The sequence below is a fragment of the Mugil cephalus genome, chromosome 7, assembly GCF_022458985.1.
Source record: "Mugil cephalus isolate CIBA_MC_2020 chromosome 7, CIBA_Mcephalus_1.1, whole genome shotgun sequence".
Taxonomy (NCBI): domain Eukaryota; kingdom Metazoa; phylum Chordata; class Actinopteri; order Mugiliformes; family Mugilidae; genus Mugil; species Mugil cephalus.
Window position 1 is genome coordinate 17138278 of NC_061776.1, and position 22588 is coordinate 17160865.

Consider the following 22588-nt stretch of genomic DNA (forward strand, 5'->3'; position numbering starts at 1 on the left):
TTATCCCGCGGGAAATTTGGTTTCCAGGAGCTTCACATCACATATCACAGTACACCTTTGCACAGAAATAAGTGCACATTTTGAAAGCATGGTACAACTAAGCCACTTTATTTCGTACTTGGTTTGCATTACATTCAGTTAATCGTTGATTCATAAATATCTAAAAGGTGCCAGTTCGAGAGTATCCTGCACCGCTTCCACTGCGAGCAGCTACAACAGGAACTGCTTTTCCTTGCCTTTATAGATTTGCCTTTTTTCAGTTTCCTGCACAGCTTCAGTGTTTGCCCCATGTCTGGAGATTCTTAGCAGTTCGGTTCCTCTTTAGGAATGAGACATGTCAGTTTCCTCTGCCCTTACATACATACCACGCGATACAATAAAGACTCTCTTCCACTGGAATAAAAACAATGTTTTGTTGTTGCTCAGCTTCACATTGTCACCTTTGTTCCTCCGAGAAGAGGAAATATCCAGTGAGACCCGCTGAGTTGAGACATCCACGGTGCTATTTTCATCGAAGCCTGTTCAGTTCAGCCGCCTCAAGGCACACAGAGCCTCTCGTCTGTGCTCAGCATAGTTTTTTAAGCCACTCTTGTTGTAAAGGTTCAGGCAGGGAAAGACCTGCTGTAGGGAGAACACGCTCGTACCGCTTACCGGTGAAGAAGCTTAGATCGCCGCGCCGCTGCCTTGGCCTTGAGTGTGAGAGAGGCGTCGCGACAGCGAGAAAATAACGCGCACTCTCGCGCAATTAAAGTCAGTTCAGCGGGTTCGTAATGGATTTCCGTGGAAATGACGAGCCAGTGAGAATGAGATGTAGCCGTAACCTGCACGAGCTTGAGGGCCGCACTTTTGTGTCTCATTGTTAATTTAGAGACCCAGGATTTAATCAAGAATCTGATACATTAAATATATTCCATCAAACCGTAGCATATCTGTAACGGCGACTAAGATCGTAGCCTACGGTGATGTAAATGATGTTGTAACACCTGATTTTAACAATGATGCATATTTGTGTGTATAGCCAGTGTCTGAGGGGTCAGTCTCCCTCTCCTTGTGAAATGTTTCTGTAACCCACGCAAAGTGAGAGACAACGCACGCGCACACGGACACTGGCGCTGTCCCCGTGCCATTCAGTACGTCTCATTAACTTTCCTCGGTAACTTCTCCTTCAGGAGTTCATAAGCAGTGTGTTTGTGTATCTGGTGCGTTTGGCTGAGCCGAAGGGTTAATTTTGAGGGATTGGAGAAGCGGTGTCATTAGTTCCAGCGTTGTAAACACGAGGACATCAGGGTTAGCCCTGCGAGCATTTAATGGAGCGGCAGTGTGTGAGTTCGCTCTAATGTTAGCATCTGCTAGAAAGAAAAGAGAGCTCAGCAGGTAAACAGATGAGACGAGCAAACAATAATGCAGCGTTCTCTCATAATGTGAGTTCCTGGTCCAGTGGTTTTTCCATTATTCTTTTTAAGTTTTATATGTATGCTGTATATATATACTGAATATTGCTCTTTCTGTGTCACCTTTGTCCACAGTCCACCCTTTTTGTTTCTCTCGCATCCTTTCAGTCTCCATACGAACACACTTAACTCCACGATAAATAAAATATGGAGACCCAGAGAGGCAAGTGCCCGCGACCTTGCCACGAGGCCACGTGACAGAGCCGACATGAACGATAATGACACACACACACGCACAGTGGCCTGCCTCACTGAAGTGCATTTCCCAGCACTCTTAACTAGTGGGGTTTTTCTCAGCCTTCTGCAGTAACTCAGTTTGCGATTTAATTTAATCTAAACTGTAAACAAAGTTATTTTTATCCGGCGCTTGAAGAAAACGTGTTAATTCAACTAGAATTAACAAACTTTCCCAGTCACGTACGGTTGGTGCAGAAGTGCGTGAGAACTTCAGACATGAAATTATCACTTTTTATTTGATTGACTTGAGGAAAAAAAATAATAAAATGTAATTGCGTGTGCAAAAATTTCGACTTTTTAATAGTCTCAGACCTTCATTATCTTGTTAGGCTTTAATGGACATGTTAGGACTTGAGTAAGTCACAAATTGTCGCTAGGAATTGTCAGCTGACGGCAATTCCTCAGCTCGCTGACATTTCAAATCTCACCCGGCATCCGTTTTTTTAAGCAGCTGACTGACAACGGTGGTAACTGGTCCTTAAAAACCATGTGAATTATTTATCAAGAAAATGTCAGAAAACTTTCAGGACAGTGATCCGAAGTGGCATCCAGTGCTCCCGATCGCAGACTCAGGAACTTTTGCACGTACCTCCATTTCTGTTTGTTTTCTATTATTTAAATCTGTTACTCGCTTCCCAAATCAGAAGTGTATTGTTTGAACAAAGGCCACCTTTTATGTCTCCTTGCTGCAGGGCTTGTATTTACTTCTTGAGTACAGAAAACCCTTTGCAATTACAAAATCGCAGTCGACACGAGCGCGACTAAAAAACTACTCTGAACCCAGAATGTGTGAAACAGCGTTACAGCGCCCAAGCTTTGGTAGTCCTCACACAGAGAACGTTCATCCTTGTAGTCAAACGTTTTTAAGCAGACCTGTCTGGCGTTTTCTTATTTTATGTCATGTATCTAAAACGCAGGCAAAAGACAAATAAAAGAAAAATATGTGTAAAATATGTAAAAATTTGCAAGCATATTATAAAAAACAAAAAGTGCAGAGTCGGCCTCAAGTTCTCTGTTTGGATTTAAAAGATCACAGATTTAAAAATGCAAAGGGAGCAGAGGGTATAAAAGCCTTTTTGATGAAACATGAGACAGCAAGGGCGCAAGGAGCATCTCTTCTGTGTGCACTTAAGGTATACATGCAGCAAGGCAGTAGAGTATGGCATTATATATATAAATATATATATATATATATATTTGGTTATAGTGTTGGATGTTAATGTTAAACACTTACAAATAATTAAGTTAAAGTGTGTGAAACGTATCCCTGGGAGCCAGTGTCTCAGTATCCAGCCTTATTTCAGACAGTGAAGGAATGAAGCATTTTTTCTTAGAACTGTGAATCTTGTAAAGTTCCTCTATAGTAAAAGTGAATAAAACTAAAAAGCTGGAGATGAAAACTAAAACTTAATGTTAAACTAAAAAAACACACACAAAAAAAAACAAAAACAAGTAAAAGCAGCATTGCATAATTGGAAAGGTAAAGGAAATCTTATTTTGGAAAAGCTTCCACTACGTGAGCCCGTCCACTGTGATCTCCTGCAATCCAGGATAATGTGTGTCAGTGCTGATTTAGAACATGAGAACATGGCTAGGGAGAGGGGAAATCAGATTACTGAATAATTCAATCTAAGCAGGAGGTTTTAGCTATCCCACCTTTGTCGCGGTTATAAAGTGTTATCTAATTTCCTGCTTGGTTTCTCGCAGTAATCTGGTTTTCCTGTGTGCGGCCTGTAAACACAGAGACCGCGCGGAGGGGACAATAGGAAAGGTGACACATTCTGCTGTTGTACCGCAAACATTCAGGGGAGAGGACTGAGGTAAGGGGGGAGGAAATGGAGAAAGTGAAGAACGGCAGCAGATAGAGTGCGGTTGAGGAAACAAGCGGGCGGAAGAAATGCTGTGAGGCTTAAAACGGCCAGTGCGGGGAAATTATAATTAAAAAAGCCGTAACTGCTCAGTCTCGCCGTGAAGTAAATAGTGCTCTTTTTACTCTGTAATTCATGTGAGATTTTCATTTCTATTTTGCATTGAATGCAAATGCACCAAACTTTGTGCTTTATTTTGAGACAAACACAGACACTGAACAGGTTGAATTTCCCGAAGACAAAAGTGCCGGTATCTAGTCACCTGCAAAACTCAGAAAATTGAGACTATTTACCTCATTCTTAGTTTCCTCTGTCATTCTTGGGTAATCTTAAAAGGGAGGGAGCAGAAATGCGGAGACTTTGCGAGCGGGGTGGATTAGTTTAGGAAGGATTGGAGCGAGAGAAGGAGTTAAGGATGAGAGGAGCAGGAAAGAGAAATGTTGTGAGGTTAGAGGGGTTGACGGGGGTTTTTTCGAGATCAAGGCGGGGGTCGGGGAGGGATTAGAAGGAGCTGGAGGGAGGGAGGGTGAAGGATCAATTGTGAAAAAAAAAAAAAAAAGCAACCCTTCCACATACACTGTGGGTTTGTGCATGTGAAAGAAAGCAAGCTCGGGTTAACTTGTATGACTTTAGGAGGTCGTGGGCAGGCTTTTGGGAAGGGGTGCCGGGGAGTGGGGGGTGAGGGGGGGGTGATACGGTCAGCGGGTGGCAGTGGCTGTGCTGACAGAGGCTGTGGGTGCTGTCAAGCGTGGCGAAACAAGCCAGGGTAGTTTGCTTGCGAGGGGGCTCGGGGAGGCGAGGGATAAAGTGGGGGCCGAATGAGCGGAGAGGAGAGGAGAGGGTTATGGAGGATAAGTGCTGGGGGACGCTGGAGACAGGAAAAGGCATGCCTGCAGAGGCCCGCGGAGGTCGGGGCGCTGCAGCTGGAGAGGAACACACGCGACTGTACGAAAGCTATCACGAAAAACAGCTTCTGATACAATTTGAAAGAAGAAAAAAAAAAAAACGGTTTTGTTTTAGGGCTCCGTAGGGAACAGCTGAGGGGACATGATTAATACAATCAGGAAGTATAGTTACTGTAAATAGCTTTAGTTTAATGAGCATTAATCTGGGTTTAATGTGTAAGGGGCTGACGTTTTGCTCTTTGCATCATGCCGACCGAATGTTAAACAAGCAGACTTACACCGATCAGCCACAACATTAAGACCACGGACACGACGCTGAGCATCTTGTGACGATTCAGTGTCCTGCTGGGAAATGTTTGAACCTGACATTCGTGTGGAGTCACTTAGACATGTACCCCCCACATAGACCAGACCAGACACCCCCACCCCATAGCACTGACACTCATTGATGGCAGCAGCATGCAGCCTGACACAGACACACACACAAATATGATTCAGGAACAACTCAAAAAACATGACCAACAGCTCAAGGTGTTGACCTGGCCTCTGAATTCACTAGGTCCCAAACTGATCAAGTATCTGTGGGATGAACTGGAATCCAAAGTCGCCCCAGGCTCCCAGACACCACAGGACACACTCAGAAGGTCCATGTCCGTTCCCTGATGAGTCACAACTGTTATGGAAGCACGGGAGAACTACACAATACTAGGAAAGTGGTCATAATGTATTCTGTGATAATTTCCCCTCAGTAACTTTATAAATCATCAGAGTCATAGTAATAACAAGCACGTTAAACCCTTTTCAGTGCCCCCTGTAAACATGGAACATTGACACTGCAGTTTGTGTTATTTTGTTTCCCATATTTGCAGCTTGTTCCAGTATGCGGTTGTTGTTGTTTTTTTTGTTGCATATTGCGTGTGGTTTCTCAGGTCGCGGTGCGATGCGCTCTCAGGGCCACTGTGGCGTGCGGTTTGAGGAGGGAAGCATAGCAAGATAAGGAGGAGATTTTCTAAAATCCCTCCGTCCCTTCAGCTGCAGCAGGTGCATGAGGAGGGCTGGAGTGAGAGGGGATCTCGCCCGGGCGTGTTTGTTTGTGTTTACTCTCACTTGTGTTTCCGCATGCGAGCCCCCGCGTGTGTGCTCGGGCATAAATTAAAGAGGGCTGAGAGAGCTGCCGCCGCGCGTCCGCACCTGCACATTTGAGCGCGCACAAAGCGCAGGTGCCGTTAGACGGGAGTCGTTTGGGCTTTTTGCTGGGCGTGGCTTGGCTGTCTGCCCCCCCCCCAACCTCCCCTTCCCCGACCTCGCTGGGTCCCACGCTTCAGCAAAGCCCTCGCGGACGTTAACTAGACAGGTGTCGGCATACACTCTGCGATTTCTAAAGAGCACGAGTGGATCCATAGCGGCCATTTCACCATCTGCTGACCAGACTCAATACGCCTCAATTATTCATACGCTGCAAGACGGACAGGCAGCAGCTCCGCGGGCATAAGGGAGCACAGTGGGGGAAAGAAAAGTCAGGAAAATGCAGAAACGTAAAGGAAAGGGGCTGATTGAGTGCAGAGGGGATGGTAAGCACCAGAAAGAGGCGGAAAAGTATAATAAATATAATCAGTTGTATTGCAGCCCATCACCTTTGTAGCCAGAGTGATGAAATCCAGGTTCATAACCAAAAAGTTAAGCCAATGGATAATTAATTTCCTTATCGTGAACTCTGCTACAGAGCATATCTTCTATGTTAAGAACCTATTTAACATATTAACTACTATTAAATAATATTTGCCAGTACTGATTCTGAGCACTGAAGCCGGTGCTTCAGCTCTCCCACTTTAGTTGTGGATTTAAAGCGTGTTTGTGGCGTGACAGTCCGATTTCCTCAATTATTCATACCCTGAAAGACAGACGTGCAGCTCCTCGAAAGGCGTGAGGAAACGCAGGAGAGCGAAGTGAGGAAAATGGGGGGAGAAAAAAAAAATAAGAACAAAAGCCTGGGAGCAAGGTAAAGGGGGTTTGATTGAACGTAGATGATAAGAGTCAGGAAGAAAAGAAAAAAAGGACAGAGACGGAGGGAAAAAAAAGACAAAGGATGAGAGAGAAGGAGCGAGGGATGAAGGTGAACTCTGAACCGCGGAGCTCGAGCTGAAATGGAATGAGGAGAGAGAAGCGACAGTGAGTCATGCCGTCTGCACTTCAGTGGCCAGGTGAGAGCGCCTTCATTACGCGCCGGTGCGCGCGCACTCCCTGGCACGCGCGCCCACGGGAGGCTGCGCACATGCAGAGGTTGTTAGGGAATTGGACGCGCGTGCACGACAACACGCACACACACATACACACAAATATGAGACATTGTCACATCAGTGGGAGACCTGTTTCATTTTACCTCCGTGTTTATCGAGCATAATTTAGATGGTGTAGCCAGACGGCTGAATTTACTCTGAGCTCAGACGCAGACATATCAGCACAGCATGGAGACTAGAATGGTAAGACTACGAATCACTTCCATCACATCCCTGGCTTTCTGTCTGAGTGTGTGTGTGTGTGTGTGTGTGTGTGTGAGTGTGTGAGTGTTTGTACTTGGGCGGGTTGGCTTCCGTGTTTGGGCATTTGTGTCAGTGTATCTTTGTCTGTGTTTTTTCTGTACAACCACTCCCATATCTAAGCTCTAAATATTTGCTGTCAGATTGTATTTACTTTCCCAACCCGACCCGGCCCCAGACAGCAGCATCCTCAGACATAGCTAAAGAGGGAGCTAAACATCTGCTTCTTCGTTTCGCACCTTTACACTATTTTCTATTTCCCCTTTTGAGATGAAATAACATGTGGCCCCTTTAATTATTGATCACGTTCCTTTGGATTCAGACTCCATATTTCACATGTAAGAATTCTCTTGGATGTATTGGGAGCCAAGGACATTTTTTTTTTTTTTTGCAAAGAATAAATAAAAGAACAAAGCAGATAGAAGAAGGGTAAAAAAAAAAAAAGAGGAATGAGTGTGTCCCCAATTCGGTATGAATTTGAAGGAGTGGCCGGAGGCTGGAGTCTGACTTATGTATCAGGGAGTGATTGTGTGTTTCTAACCAAGTACCTGCTGTAGCTGCTACCTCAGCAGTCCCGCAGAACCAGTGGAAATAACAGTAAATCCTTCCATTCTTCTCCTCCGTCTCCTTGCCGGCACCGACGGCTTCATAATCTTTTTTTTTTTTCCTGCTTTTCCTTGCTCCGGCTTGTCTGTCTCAAAGCTCAGACTCCCCCTTTTTGCTCCATCTATCTGCACCTCACCGCCCCACCTCGCCCCCGCCGCTAAACCCACCCTACGCCCCTTTGGTTCCTCTCTGTGTCAGGAGCCTGTCAGGTTTAGAGGATTTTGATTCGCATACACGCAGACAGACGTTTTATCTTTTTTGCACCTCAGAGGCTTGATACACGTCCGTTCTCTTGTACCCTATCGACGATCTTCTCGCGGCGCGTCCCTGAATGGCCACATGGGCCCCTGAAGGCTGCGGCAGTGACAGGTTTTTCTTGTCGCAGGCCATTTCAGTTCGTCATTTCCTTTACTTCTTATCCACTCCCAATAATCTAAGACTCTTTAGATCCTGTCAGCTCCCTCGGTGAGTGTTGTCCTCCTCCTCGTCTAGTTTTTAGACCACGTACTTGTTGACGCATCAGGGCAAACATCCGTTCCGTATATGCGCATGCATACGTGGTAGCAGTAAATCATTCGGCCTCATCGTCTTTCACAATAGATCCATAAAGTCGCAGGGGCTGCCAGATTGGTAACTAAACACACAGCTCGAGCCTTTTATACACTCAAGGTAATGCTGCTACTGGAAGCTGAAAGCCCCAGCGAGGCAGGCTCACCCACACGGCTTCTCTGAAGGTACCTGAGTGGGTGTTACCAGGTGCGCGGCGAGATAAAAGTCTCCAGGAAACGGGTCTTTGTTTCGACATGATTAGATTAACCTTGTTTTGTCCTTTAAGCATCTCGCCGAATTAATGGAGGCTTTGCAAACCTTTCGCTGATTTCCTTTTTTTATTCATTCATTCGTTAGAGAGTAATTTAATAAAGATCTTAATCAAGGAAATATTTTAATCTTTAAGCTGCTCAAATGACTGTTTTTTTTAAATTATTATTATTGTTATTGTAGAAATTAGGGTCTCCTGGCATCTGGAGTCACATGTTTGAAAAGAATTAAAACAGAATAGCTCTGGTTTCTTTTTTATTTAAGACATTAATTGATGTACAGACTTGTCTTTGTCTTTACGACGTCAAGCACCATGGTAATCACTCCACCGCCAACTAGTCTCAATGAATTATGCTTTTCTTGCTCTGTAGGTCTTCATATCAATAATATTTCTGTATGAATGATGAGATTAAAGTGACTCCACTTAACATTTAAATTGAACGTCGTGGCTGGATTAAAACAAACGTATTAATTTATTTATTTGGATCTCCATTAGCTTTGGCCAGGGCCGTCGCTATTCTTCCTGGAGTCCACGTCCAACATAGTTATCTTAGTTATCTTTACACTGCAGTGCTCAATTACTCAAAGCACAACACACAACAAAACGACACAAACAACAACTAAAAAACACCTCGCAACAATCGGGAACAGGAAAACAGGACCTAGTTCCAGTTAGCAGTAACACCAGAATGTAGTTCTTACATAATTCATAAATGTTCAGACGGTCAGTTATATATCTACTTACATGAGAAGCGATCCCAGTATATTAAATTTATAGTTTGGATCTCATAAACTATTTAGACTCACATTACACAGTAGCCATAACTAAATATCAACAGACACCGAGCGCTGTTTCGTTAATAAATGCTTTTTCATTAATTCTTTAATGTTGTTTTCTTGTACTTCCAGGCAGGATTTTCCATATCACATATGTTCACTTTACAGCCTGGCATCTTCACTAAAAATAGAATAGATCTATAGATACAATAGATCTTGTAATTGAAAAATACATGAATAAAAGTTCAAAAAACAATATCAAAGAATGGTGCTGCATGGTGCCACATTATGTGGATCGCTTTCAGGATGTAAGATAAAAAGGCACAACAGAGGCGTATGGATACACAGAATGAGACCAGATTGCGAATAACGTGTCAACACAGCATATTTCTCACAGAACTAATGATTCAGATAAAGTTTTGCATCAAAGTCAAAGTGAATAGGCCGTGCTCAGCAACATCACCGTGAACTCTGCTACTAAGTTCAGCAGAATGTGTTGATTGGTGTGTGGCCGTGGTTACAGGGAGAGTGTTTTCAATGAGGCTCATTTTTTCGCAGCCATCCAGACGGACAGAGTCCTACTTGGGCTCAGTCAAACTGTGTGACTGTAATTATAGAGTGGCTGGGATCTGGCAGGACTGGGAGTGTTTCAGACATCACCATTTCCTCCCCATCCATCACACTCAGCCAGGCGGAACTAGGCCTCAGATGCCCCGCAAAATAATCATTCCCATGCAACTGCCCTGACAGCAGCCCTCATTCAATAACACAACTGATCAGAAATGATAATAGCAATCATGCCACTGCATATTTTAGAGGCTGCAGCCTAGCTCTGTGTGTGTTCGCCGGCATATGAGGCGTATCTTTCAGAATATATGATTTCTGCTGGAGACCACGAGGATGCGCCTCAAACCTAGTGGGTGGAAGTGAAGGAAGCTGCGGTTATTGGCACAAAGCGAAGCAACTGTTGCGTCGCATGACCATTCTATCAACTTCAAGGAATGGACCCAAAGGTCAAAATGCAAATGTCCTCATTAACGTAGGGGGATTTGGAACAGCCTTTGGAAAGAAAATGCTATCTGGGCTGTGATTACCGTCGGCGATGGGCTTTGCAAAGTGGGAAGAGCAACTTTCAGCAGGGGCACAAAGAGTTCAGTCCCTATCTCGGCTTTTCATGTCCATGTATAATCCACTGTCCTTCTGAGACCTTGGCCTTTACAGATTCGCCAGTGTGAATTTCACCTGCACGTGCTCCGTTCCTCCTTCTTTTCTTCTCCCTTTTTTATCAAAAGCCAGCCCTTTAAGCGTGGATTTATTCATGCCTAATTATTTAAAAAATTGATTCTGTGGCGGTATATTCTCCCCGTCTCAGTGCAGTGTTGTCATGAATAACAAAGGGGCTCATTATTGAAATGTCCATCCCAGGCCTCTAGTATGAAAAACAGTCTTGTGCTTGCCTCCACCCACATGTTTTAGTCCTGCAGTGATAGATGAGGAGACTACACTTGGTTAGAAAGTGCTAATAGATGTGCCAGCCACTCCAGTCGCAGTTACAGATTTACCAGCATCCCAGTGATACATTCTTCAAAACATTTTATACAGTTAAATCTTTGGGAACACGTAAAAGAATAAGCAACCTTTTCTACCGACTGTATTGCTTTGAAGCTTCACCTGATTTAATTCCAAAGGGGACACAGTTGAGGGGAGCACAGTGTTGCTGGTTCTGTTTGATCATCGCCGCCTACCCTTCAATAGATCTCATGCTCGCGTCCCGCCACAAAAACCCATCGTCGCCGCACCGAGAAATAAGAGTATCGGCGGCCGCTCAGGAAGCCGTTTGCGAGGCGGCCGTCAGCTATTTGCGATGGCATTTCGCAGACCTCACTAGTCTGACTTTAAAAGCTTCAAATGCGGAAACGCTCTGAACCGCTCAGCGCCCATCTGTTGTCAGTGTGTCTGAGCATGTAGCCGTATTAACTGGTGCTGATGGATCTGAAAAGCATTTTGCGAGTGTGACTCCACCGAGGATCAGACGGCAGACTGGAGGTTAGAGATCAGCCTAAAAGATGCTTCCCTAGTCAAGTCTCGCGTCTCGTGTGAATTGAATGAGGTTGAGTGATGAGCTAAGAGTAGTCAACAAGTGAATTTATGGATTCGGGGCTTTAGCCCGAGCCGGGGAAACAGACGTGTTCCTACACAGCGTTTCGACTGGTGCTGTGATTAACGGTTACGCTACATCAGGGTGGATGGATGCTTACAGTATTTCATTTCCTTTTGCGGCGAGCATTAGTCCACTTCTACCAAATGCTTGAAGGAAAAGTGGAGCCTCTCCAAACCTCTGGAAGAAACTTGGGAAGGCACGTTGCACGCACTTAAAGCAACAGCTTTTCACTTCACTGGCAACAACGCAGCGGTATTGTTCCGCGCTTTCACCGCTGTGCGACTCTTGAAAAGGAAATATTTGCACAGACTAGACATTTCAGAAAGCCCAAAAACTCACACCCCAAATGATGTAACAGCAACAAAACTTTAAATTACTCAGTCGCCATTCATTATTCGGTCTGTGATGATAGACACAGATCAATCACCTGTCAAGCATTCAAGCTAAGGTGTCGGCGCATTCCGATGTTAGAAGGTGTTATGTAAAAAAAGAACCCAAAACAAAACAAAAACATCTGAGGCAAAAACCTTCCCATGACATTCACATTCCTTCTTTATAAAGACTTGTTTAGTTACTAAGTGTGTTCTCTTGTCCTGCTGTAAAATGCTTGTGAATTATTTCTTTGGGTACTGCGGGACATAGACTCCGTGACCTAGGCGCACAGCCTACGCCGGTGCATTTATCCTTGTCCCCAATTTCTGTTTACACTTCCTGCTTCAAGTCATAGAAATGTTAGTGTTTCCGAACCTCCTCAATTAACCTTTGTGTTCCATCTTTATCGATCCACAACAATCAATTATGTAGAGGGATTCGGAGCGGCCTTCGGAAAGAAAATGCCACCGGGGTTGCGATTACCGTCGCCGTCGTGAGCTTTGCAAAAATGAAAACAGCAACGGTAGAGTTCGGCCTCTAGCTCAGCTCTCCATGTCCACGTGTAATCCTGAGCAATCAATTGGAAAATTTGCGAGATGGAGGAGCAGCCGCAAATACTGAAGAGGAAACACGCTACTACCAAGCGGACCAGTCGCAGCTCTTGCGGGCTTAACCACCTGTTAGTTCAGGCCGTTTGACCTGTTATTTTCCTTTTCCAGTGTTGCATTCACGTTCGAATGAGTCAATCCTCTCACCTGTGTTTGGGCCTCAGCTTCGTCCTCGACCCATTATTGGAAGCCGAAGTCCTCCAGAGCAAGAGTTTGGCCATCTGAGCTGCTCTGTGTTATTTTAGTCTTCGAAAGTAATGGCAAGAGATCAATGTGATGAATGGTCTTTATGAGGGCAGAATATTGACTTCTTGATGGCAATGAGCTCAGGCTGTGGGAAGGGGAACATCAGCTTTAATATATTACCACCCCCCTCTTCTCCTTGATTTCTCTCCGTTCCTGTATTTTTCTTTTATCCATCACTCTGTCTCTTTTTCCTTTTTCTCCGCACTCTCCTCCCCAGCTCAGCTGGCTGTGACTGGTCATTAACACAAACATTAAGCGCTCCGTGAATCCATAGCTCCTCCATCTCCCCGCCACTGCCCATAAAACAGAGCAGCCGTAATGACACACAATGGTCGCACTTGACAATCAGGGAAGGGAAGGAAAGAGTGTCTCCTATATAACTGGTAAAAGCAAAGCTATTAGAGTGGATCCGGTGGGTGCGTGTGCAAATAAGTGTTCTGTAAAGAGGCTCCCCAATATTTGTCAGCAAAAAAGTTTATGTTCCGTGAGATTGGAAGTTGATGCAAAAATGTGGGAAATAAAACCAGCTAACGTAGAGGAAAGCTAACTTCAGAGGGACACATAAATACTACGACAATGGACAAGTAGGACTCTGTCCATATACTACGGACAAGGTGCAACAGCTTCTACCCGGTGCACTGTATTCTTTCATCATTATCTAATCTTCCTCTTCCTCTCTGGTCTGTGGTTTCTTTCTCAAATGCCACAAAGAGACCATTATTCCCCGTCACCTGAACTTAAGAGAGATCTACAGCAGGGGAAACATGTGAAAAACACTCCTGTTCCTCCCCAACACCTTGTTCATCTCCAGCAGGTATCAATGACCCACACCACAAAACATACATGGGGTTTTAAATCCATAATGCATGGACTAAATATGCGCAGTGCAGGACTGGTGATATTTTCACAAAAACTCTAAAGGAAGAAACGGATGCAAAGACCAAGGAATTCCATTATCGGCAAGGTGACAGACGAAAGATGCTTTCACTTTTCTCTTTTCTCTATTCTCTGGCAAGGTCAGAGAGATGTCACGGAGTAGTGCGGGAGATAGATTTGGTTTAAATGATGTAAAAGGTCTGGGGAAAAGCAAAAGAAAAAAGACACATGGCCTAGGCAGAGTACCAACGTGATGCCGCCGCAGATGCGCGCATGCTGCCCCTGCTCCGCAAACGCGTGCTCGTTTCTGTCGGGGACAGCTGATGAAGACGCTGAACGGCAGACAACAACAACGGCGATGTTAATACCCAATAATTAAATGTTTTGAACTTACACGAGTAAGAAATGTGCCATTTAGCCTTAAGCCTTCAGCAGCAAAACAGCAGCTGGAAAATCAATACGCGGTCTGTAAACTATCAAATTATAAACAGCACCTTCTCCGAGCAAACGCAGAGGCGTAAACAGCTTGTGAATGCGGAGCGCTCAAAGGACGAGGCGAAAGTTGTGCGAAGTTTGATTTCTGCAAAGTAACCGGTGTTTCTCTGATAGTCATATTTGTGTCCGACACAACGGTGGCACCGAGGAGGGGGGAAATAATAAAAGAAAAAATATTGTACTTCGTTATTATATGAGCCAATGAATTTCTGGACGGATTCTGAACGGGCGTTATCTTAGACGCCTCGGGCTCCTCTCTGGTGTGAAAGATGGTGGTCATTTGGCTAGACGAGAGGCGGTGAGGACCCCCCTCCCCCGACTGGAGCAGACGGGTGCAGAGGAGCCTAGGGCTGGCAGTATTAATGAACAGGCAGTGCTGAAAGGGACAGGTTCTTGTAATGCTGATGAATGGTCATTACAGAGCAGAGACGAGAGAAGAGCGCAGGAGGGGAAGAGAGGACGGGGGAGGGGGAGGGGAAGGGGCGGGCGGGGGGTGGTGGTGGCAGAACGAAGTGGGCACAGAGGGAGCAGCAGTGAAAAAAGGCTTTAATTTGCACCTCGGATTTCTGTAAACTCATTTATCATGTCACTGTTCCTCACGTGTCTCCTCACACCACTGTCTGTTTTCATCCATTTATATATATATATATATATATATATATATAACACAAAATCTGGTGACTCACATTAATACCATATATCTCGTCAAACACCACTCGTCTTACAAGACTTGTGGATCTTTTTTTTTTTTTTTTTTTCCTATCATTTGCCTGTTTGTTGGTGCCGCGCGCGGCTTTGTGCTCCCGTCCCCATTACGTCTGATTGAAAAGTCGAGGCTGTAAAGGTCAGGAGGAGGAAGCAGGAGGAGCACCAGGAGATGCGCGCTCAGGAGAAACGCGAACTGACTGGAGGCTTGCTCCGTCCACCGTAGACCTCATTAACTTCTCCTTGCCTTCAGCTGTTTGGATCGTAGCTGTTGGGGAATTCGGAAAAAAAGAAAAAGAAAAAAAAAACTAAAAATCGGAGCCAAGCTGTTGCTTCAAATGAGAGCATGAAGGAGGGTTTTGTTACAGAGAGTGGAAGTGATCTGACAGAAAAAGAAAGAAAAAAAAAAGTTTGTGAAATGTCAGATTGTCCTCCTTATTTCAAAAAATGTTCATCTGAAGTGTGTGGGGCTTTTAAGGAAACAGACTATCGCTATTTATATATATATATATAATATGCCGAAGACATGCACCACAAAAGTAAATACACTAATTCAGTTGTTGCATATTGAATATTACAAGATTTTCTGTGTCCAACAATCTGAGCTCGACTAACTTTTTTTCACCTGAAATCAAGCTTCCGGGCAAACCTCTTTCTACCCTGGTTTCTCATCTTGTTTCTCAGTGATTCCGGCCAAATAGTAATGGCACGTTTTCATCACGATTTGGTGCGCCGAGTTAATTCCCTGGAGGGGCTGCCGATGCTCATCCAACACGCTTTCTGGGTCACACCTGCAAGAAATAGCCTGCAGCGAATTTCACTGCAGCCTGCACACGAACGCCTGTCCTTCAGACTGGTGCTTGGCTGCCACGTTGTCCCCGTCTGTCTAATTGTAATGCAGTCGAGCATAATCTTGAATTTGTTACACACCATATTTTAGAATGCACCGACTCAGTGCCCAGCAATGTTTGGCGTAGATGGCAAATAGCACTGCATCCAAAGTAATTACTTGGTTTGTGCATATACAGTGGGAGTACACATACTACAGCTGTGAGCGTATTTAGAGAACAAGACGATAGAGTGGTGTTTTGCTGTTGCTGCACTTAAAGAATTCTTTAAAAAAAAAAAAAAAAAGGACATTTGTGAATGCTCTGGGGATGAATAAGCCTCGCGGCTCAACAGGCTGTTGCCTTTTTTGTTAATCCAGGAAAAAGGCTCCAATTTAGTGCCTTAGGGAGGGTACGGATATGTGTACAAATTCTCTGGAGCTCATCCAATATTAACATCCTCTATCAAAACACAAGAAAGCGCCACAGCCTTATTACAGATGATTGCTAATCAGCGGTGTGCACTCCTCTCTCTTTCCCTTTCCGCAGTGGGAGGAGGTCAGCGGCTACGACGAAAACCTCAACACCATCCGGACCTACCAGGTGTGCAACGTCTTCGAGCCCAGCCAGAACAACTGGCTCCTCACCACCTTCATCGACCGCCGCGGAGCGCAGCGCATCTACGTGGAGATCCGATTCACCGTCCGCGACTGCAGCTCCATCCCGAACGTTCCCGGCTCCTGCAAGGAGACGTTCAATCTGTACTACTATGAAACTGATGCCGTCATCGCCACCAAAGGCACGGCCTTCTGGATGGAGGCGCCTTACCTCAAGGTGGACACCATTGCTGCGGACGAGAGTTTCTCGCAGGTGGACTTTGGTGGACGCCTGATGAAGGTGAACACGGAGGTGCGGAGCTTCGGTCCGCTGTCTAAAAACGGCTTCTACCTGGCATTTCAGGACTACGGGGCTTGCATGTCTCTGCTATCAGTCAGGGTATTTTATAAGAAGTGTCCGAGCGTGGTCCAGAACTTTGCGATCTTTCCAGAGACTATGACGGGCGCCGAAAGCACCTCCCTGGTCATTGCCAGAGGGATCTGCATCCCCAACTCAGAGGAGGTAGACGTTCCTATAAAGCTCTACTGTAACGGCGATGGAGAGTGGATGGTTCCCATCGGCAGCTGCACATGCAAGGCGGGGTTTGAGCCTGACAATGGCAACGTCTGTCGAGGTAAGGAATGAGTAGGACGCGTTTATCATGAGCATGCCATAGCTCCTATGAGAATACGTTGCCTCTGCTTGATGAAAGCATCCTAAGGTCTGGGCTCTTCATTATTCATTGTCTTTTAAAGTGACTACTCACAATAGAACAAATCAGTTTATCTCAGACAGCTGATATGAAGTTGTTCTATTTTAGTCCAGGATATAACAAGACACCCGCGTACGTTGGATGAAAGATTTTACGGCTCATTGGACGGGCTGAACTGATTGTGTTTGATGTGTTTTGCTGATCACGACGCGCCTTACTTTCCCCTTGATCACACGTACTAAAAGGCACATTAGCATTGAGTCACAATCTGTAGCATATGACAGCCTTTTGTGCAACCTGCTTTACAGATGGCGAGAGGTTTGATTGTGCCTCGGCGTGGCGTGTGGAAGACTAAGTTCTGAGGAATAGATGATAACTCGTGCCTAAAGGGAAGGTTGTTCCGGGTTTTCGGTTCAAGCTGTCACTTTTCTCTTCCTCTCTCTTGCTCTCTCCCTCTGTCCTCCATTGCACCTTTACCCTCGGCGCCTTGTTATTCCGGCGCACTCACTCACACACACACACACACACACACATAAAACGGCGAATTTGCTCAAGGTGTCTGACGATAATGCGAGAGGCTCGGGGCCCTCGGCATGGCGCAGTATTGGTTGGCCTGCCTCTGGAGGTTAGTTGGGAGAGTATGTGGCGCCCAGATAAGATTGATTGACGCACACCTTCTCTGATCAATAAACAGATATAATAGTGCCACATATCTACAAAGCACACTGTGTGTGACTGTGACTACTGTATCCTTCTCGCATTGCACCTTGTCCTGCTCAGAACACACCCACACACTCGCACACACAGCAGAGCAGACACACATAGTCCTTGGCTAAGACCGAATGACTTTCAAATGGTTGCCTGTAGTTAGGTAAGTCTTAATTTTACATTTATTTTATTTTGTTTACATCACATTAAGACTGATTCTGTTAATAATTAGAATGGATTACGCTTCTGAAAAGTGACTGACGTTTAGTAGTGCTATATATATAGATATATATATATATATATATAGATATATATAGATATATATATATATACTGTATATATATATATATATATAACAATTATTCTTTTTAATTAATTCACCATCACACACCACTTTTAAAGAGACTACACTATATGTTGTGGCTGTATATCACCATGGCTATTATTTAAGGTAGGAATCTTGAAGATTTCCATTCAAACAAATGTCGGCAATGTCAACAACAATGACTGAGCTTATGGAGTGTGTGTGGCGAAATTCAAGGAAAACATTTTTTTAAGTTACTCCTGATACAGTCTCTATAGGCAGTTATCTCTCTCTAATATACTGTACATGGCATTGAAATGCTATATCCTCAGACGACAGATGACGGATCTGCTAATACAAGCCAAACATTTCGCGATACTGCAGCCTCACTTTAAATGTATTTAACTGGCACAACACAAGTTGACTCTCATTATGTCGTAGTCACAAGGAATTGAGTAATTCTGTCTGCAAGCGGAGCTTCCATTGCTCATTACAAATGCAAAGTTTTGAAAAGTTCTACAAGGTAATCAAGCAAGAAAGAGCAGCCACAGTGAGCCATTAGATGAAGAGCTGCAACCGACGGGTTGCACCCAACTTTATCCATTTTATCAGGAGGTTTCAACGTCTCTCACTGAGCCCTAAACTTCAGAGACTCATGTTGCATAGAGTGTATAATCAGGTCACATTCTCTAGCACAGTGATGGAAAAAAGAGTTATTGCGCGTCTTTGTTAATAAAAAAGATGATTCTGTGCCGTTATCGCTAGTAACTGCGACTGTTGCAGAATCAACCAGGACTTAACCGTTTGATACGCCACTTTAAGCCCCGTTAAAAAGCACAAATTCCGTGCGAGATTTTTGCAGCGAACAAGTCAAATAACCGTTGTCGTCCTCTAATACGGACAAAACTGCAGGCTTTGAAGGATTTACATTGTTCGTGTTTGTTAGTTTTTATATCCCGGAAACTTATGTGATCTTTTTCCTGCCTGTCTTTTCTACACCGTCTACAGGATTTCCTCTTCTCCTCTATTATTTACCTCAGCCTTGTACAGTATATACTTCTAGCACAGTAATTGGCGTCTAAGGTATTCCAGAGTGTTGGTAGGAGGATTATTATGACTTGTGTTAGTGGGGGGCATTGGCATTGTGGCAACCACTAACATGCACAGACGTGTGCATGGACCCATTCCCCAAGTAGACACTTCACCACAAAGACTATTTGAACAAAGGAGGAAACGTATACTATATTTCCACTAATTCGCATAATCCGTCTGACTTCCTTCTCAAAGTACCCACAGCAAGTAAACTTCCTACTGAGTTAAGTTTGACATTAATAAGGGGAGGTATGAAAACATCCTGTAGAGAGGGAGAATAGTTATTGTGTAGCTATACTCTTGTTGACAGTAGGAATAATTTGAATAATTTATAAAAAAAAAAAAAAAAAAGATGTTGACTGACTGAAGTCCACACTATTACTTGCGTGCAAGAATGTATCTATAAAAGAGGGGGGAAAAAAGACAGATAGAAGCAGAGGAAGTGATCTAGTCATTTCTGTGTCTCATAAGTACCTTGCTCTCCGGAGACTCATACAGAATCAGCTCCCCTCTCATCTCCACCGAGAGTCCCCTCCAATAACGGCAATCTCAACCTTTTATTTTCCGTGCAGTCTCTTTTCATGGACTTGTAATCCATTATTTAAACAGGGAAATCTAACCTTAAAGTGCCCGTGGAAGCTGAGCGCTAAGGGCAGCTGATCAATTTGGGGTTGGTGCACTAACACGGCCTAAGCATTGGGTCTGAAGTAATTGCCCATTAGAGATGAAATAACAGAAACAAAGAGAATATGAGAGTGTGGCTTTGCTGCTGAAATAATTCCCAGAACATGAAGTAAAGATATTGCACAGGAAAGGGCCGCCGCTGTAGTGCTATAGTGAGAAATTAAGAATCTGAAGCAAGGGTACCATTTTTGATCTATGCAAACCAATATACATATAATATATGCGATATATACTATATATAATAGACTTAGGATTCCTATTTTTAGGGTGGAAAACTGTATTGAAGAAATGTGTGAGCGTAACCAAGCTCAGCTCTCAAGCCCAGCTACATCAGTTGGTAGTATGTGCATGAGCCTGCCCACATAAGCTCATACCTCAGCTGACAGCTCAACTGAGGCACCCACTGGCAAATCTCATTCATGGCGCCTTATTTAAGCCGCTTTAGCCTGCCTACCTTTGCTCGTTCCCCTGCAAGCCGCTTTGCAAACCCACCTCCACCCCGTTCTCCTCCCCCTGCGCTGTTTCGGCCTCAATCAGTGTCAGTTGTGTGCCAGTGCAAAATAAGTTTCTGTAGCCGCAAAGTTTTCCTGACTAAATTGTGTTTATGTTCGTCTGGTGAAAGGCAATGTTCTATAAAGATAAACGTTAATTACAAATTAATTGTTTTCCTTCATCTTTAATTTGTGAGTCACAGTTTGTGACAGCAGAAATCACTCTGCGCTGCTGCCTTATTGTGTTTGATTTTTCAATTGTGCGCGGTGAAAGTGCATGCAGTACCTGATTGCACTTTCTATAATCTATATGATTTAATTAGTGACAGGTAGTGTGGTGAGTGTGTGTGTGTGTGTGTCTGTGTGGCCTTCTGTCAGCTGGGCAGAGAGAGACCATGTAGAGTTGTCGCGCTCTGTAACGATGAAGCCAGCATGCCATCCTCATTACCAGCTCCCCAGCTCCCACACAAGCCATTTGGGTATCCCCCTTTTCTCTCTCTCTCCCTCCCTCTCCCTCTCCCTCTTCCTCTCTTCCTCCCTCTCTCCCCCTTGGCTATGTAAGCAATCTGCTAAATATTTTATCACCTCCCTGTTCAATCGAGCAGAGACACTCCAAATAGCACCCCACTACCTCCACTAAATGCAAACCTGTGTGTGTGTGTGTGTGTGTGTGTGTGTGTGTGTGTGTGTGTGTGTGCTACACAACCCACGTATCTAAGAGAGACTTATTTGATGGTTTTATTGAGCCTTTTGCATAATTTTCGCCGCGGCCTCCAGCTGAGTGACCGATAAAATCACCTTGCTTTACATCATGTGTTTTGTTTTCAACCTAATATAATCATTGATCAATTTAATGTCCCTTGTATCCTCGTATATGAAGTTATTAAACTCCCCAGTAAGCTAATTACTCTGATGTTTAAACTCTTAAAAGTGAATGATGCGGCATAAAGTGCTTCACACTAAAGAGGACTAAATGATACACTGAGAAAAGCAATTCAAAACTTTGCACTGCCTGTTCTTCATTTTAGTTAGCACTTTTTTTCCTGGTGGGAGCGAAATTTTCCTGGAGCTGATGAATGCCTGCCTGGAGTCTATAAAACTAGCAGTCTTTTACGAGTCCCTCTCCTGTATTTTGTCTCATTGGTTGACGATGCTCAACGCTTTATCCTCCTCTCTCCTTTGTACCTCATTAGACCGTTTCTATGTAAAACCCGTAGCTGTCCAGAGTCTGTAGTGAAGACCTTTCTAATTCAACTACTAGTTATTTAGTTAAAAAAAAAATGAAATCAAATTAGTCATTCATTTCATCTGACCATCCATGCTTTAATTCCTTTACATCTGACCATCCATCCATAGATCCATCCATCCTTCCATCCATCCAATCCTCCACTGAATTATGCATCCTTCCGTCCAATCCATTATTCGGTCGTCGATCCATTCATCCATTGGTTTATTTGTCCTTCTGCCATCCATCCATCCATCCATCCATCCATCCATCCATCCATCCATCCATAAATCAGGTCTTCCTCTGATCATCCATCCATCAATCTGTGTTCACCTCGTCATCCAACCATCCATCCAATCTTTTGTCCAAACGTCAATCCATCCATCCTTTAATTTGTTCTTCCATCCATCCATCCATCCATCCATCCATCCATCCATCCATCCATCCAATCCTTTATTCGGTCATTGTTCCATTCATCCATCGGTTTTTATCTTTCTGTCTGACATCCATCCATCCATCAATTCAGTCATCTGTCAATTTCCATCCAACCATCTATCCAATCTTTTGTCCAACTGTCAATCCATCCATCCTTTAAGTTGTTGTTCCATCCTTCCCTCCATCCATCATCCATCCATCCATAAATCAGTTCTTCCTCTGATCATTCATCCATCCATCCATCTGTTCACCTTGTCATCCAACCATCACCAATCTTTTATCCAATCGTCAGTCCATCCATCCCTTAATTTGTTCTTCCATCTGACCATCCATCCAGCCATTCAACCATCCTTCTATTAATACATCAATCCATCATCCATCAGTCTGTCCATCCATCCATGCACCCATCCCTAATCCAACGTAATACCCATAATTATGTATTTGCTCACTTGTGTATTAACATGACTCCTCACCCAAGCAGTCCTCCAGGCCCATGTGGCAATATGAAACTTCTCATTCATTCTCTCACCGTTCGGCTCCAGCAGCCTTTTGACGTGCTGGCAAATTAATATTGCAAATATTCAAATAACTTTATTTAACATTCTGCAGGCTGACAGTGGCAGCGGGAGATTCACAGCCCATTGAGCAAGTACGCTTCCCTGGGCTAAGTGCCGATTCATCATGGCTGCCTTACTCCTGTCTAATGGCTGCTATCATGGGGCGCGAGCACACATGCACACTCAGAAAAAAACATATTATTTCATCCATGTGTGCATTTTTAATACTTTAAATGTAGTGATCCAGACACATTTATCACATTATTAACCCTAGCCTAAAACCTTATAAATCC

The 22588-nt window shown here is 44.3% G+C and overlaps 1 protein-coding gene across 3 annotated transcripts in view; it reads left to right on the top strand.

Moving 5' to 3' along the window:
* The window catches only part of LOC125010253 (ephrin type-B receptor 1-B), a 148135-nt gene that overhangs the window by 48108 nt on the left and 77439 nt on the right, over positions 1–22588 (top strand). For all 3 annotated transcript variants that reach the window (XM_047588715.1, XM_047588717.1, XM_047588716.1), the window contains exon 3: positions 16040–16721. In XM_047588715.1, the coding sequence (XP_047444671.1) occupies positions 16040–16721 (682 nt within the window). The remainder of the gene's footprint in view (positions 1–16039; positions 16722–22588) is intronic.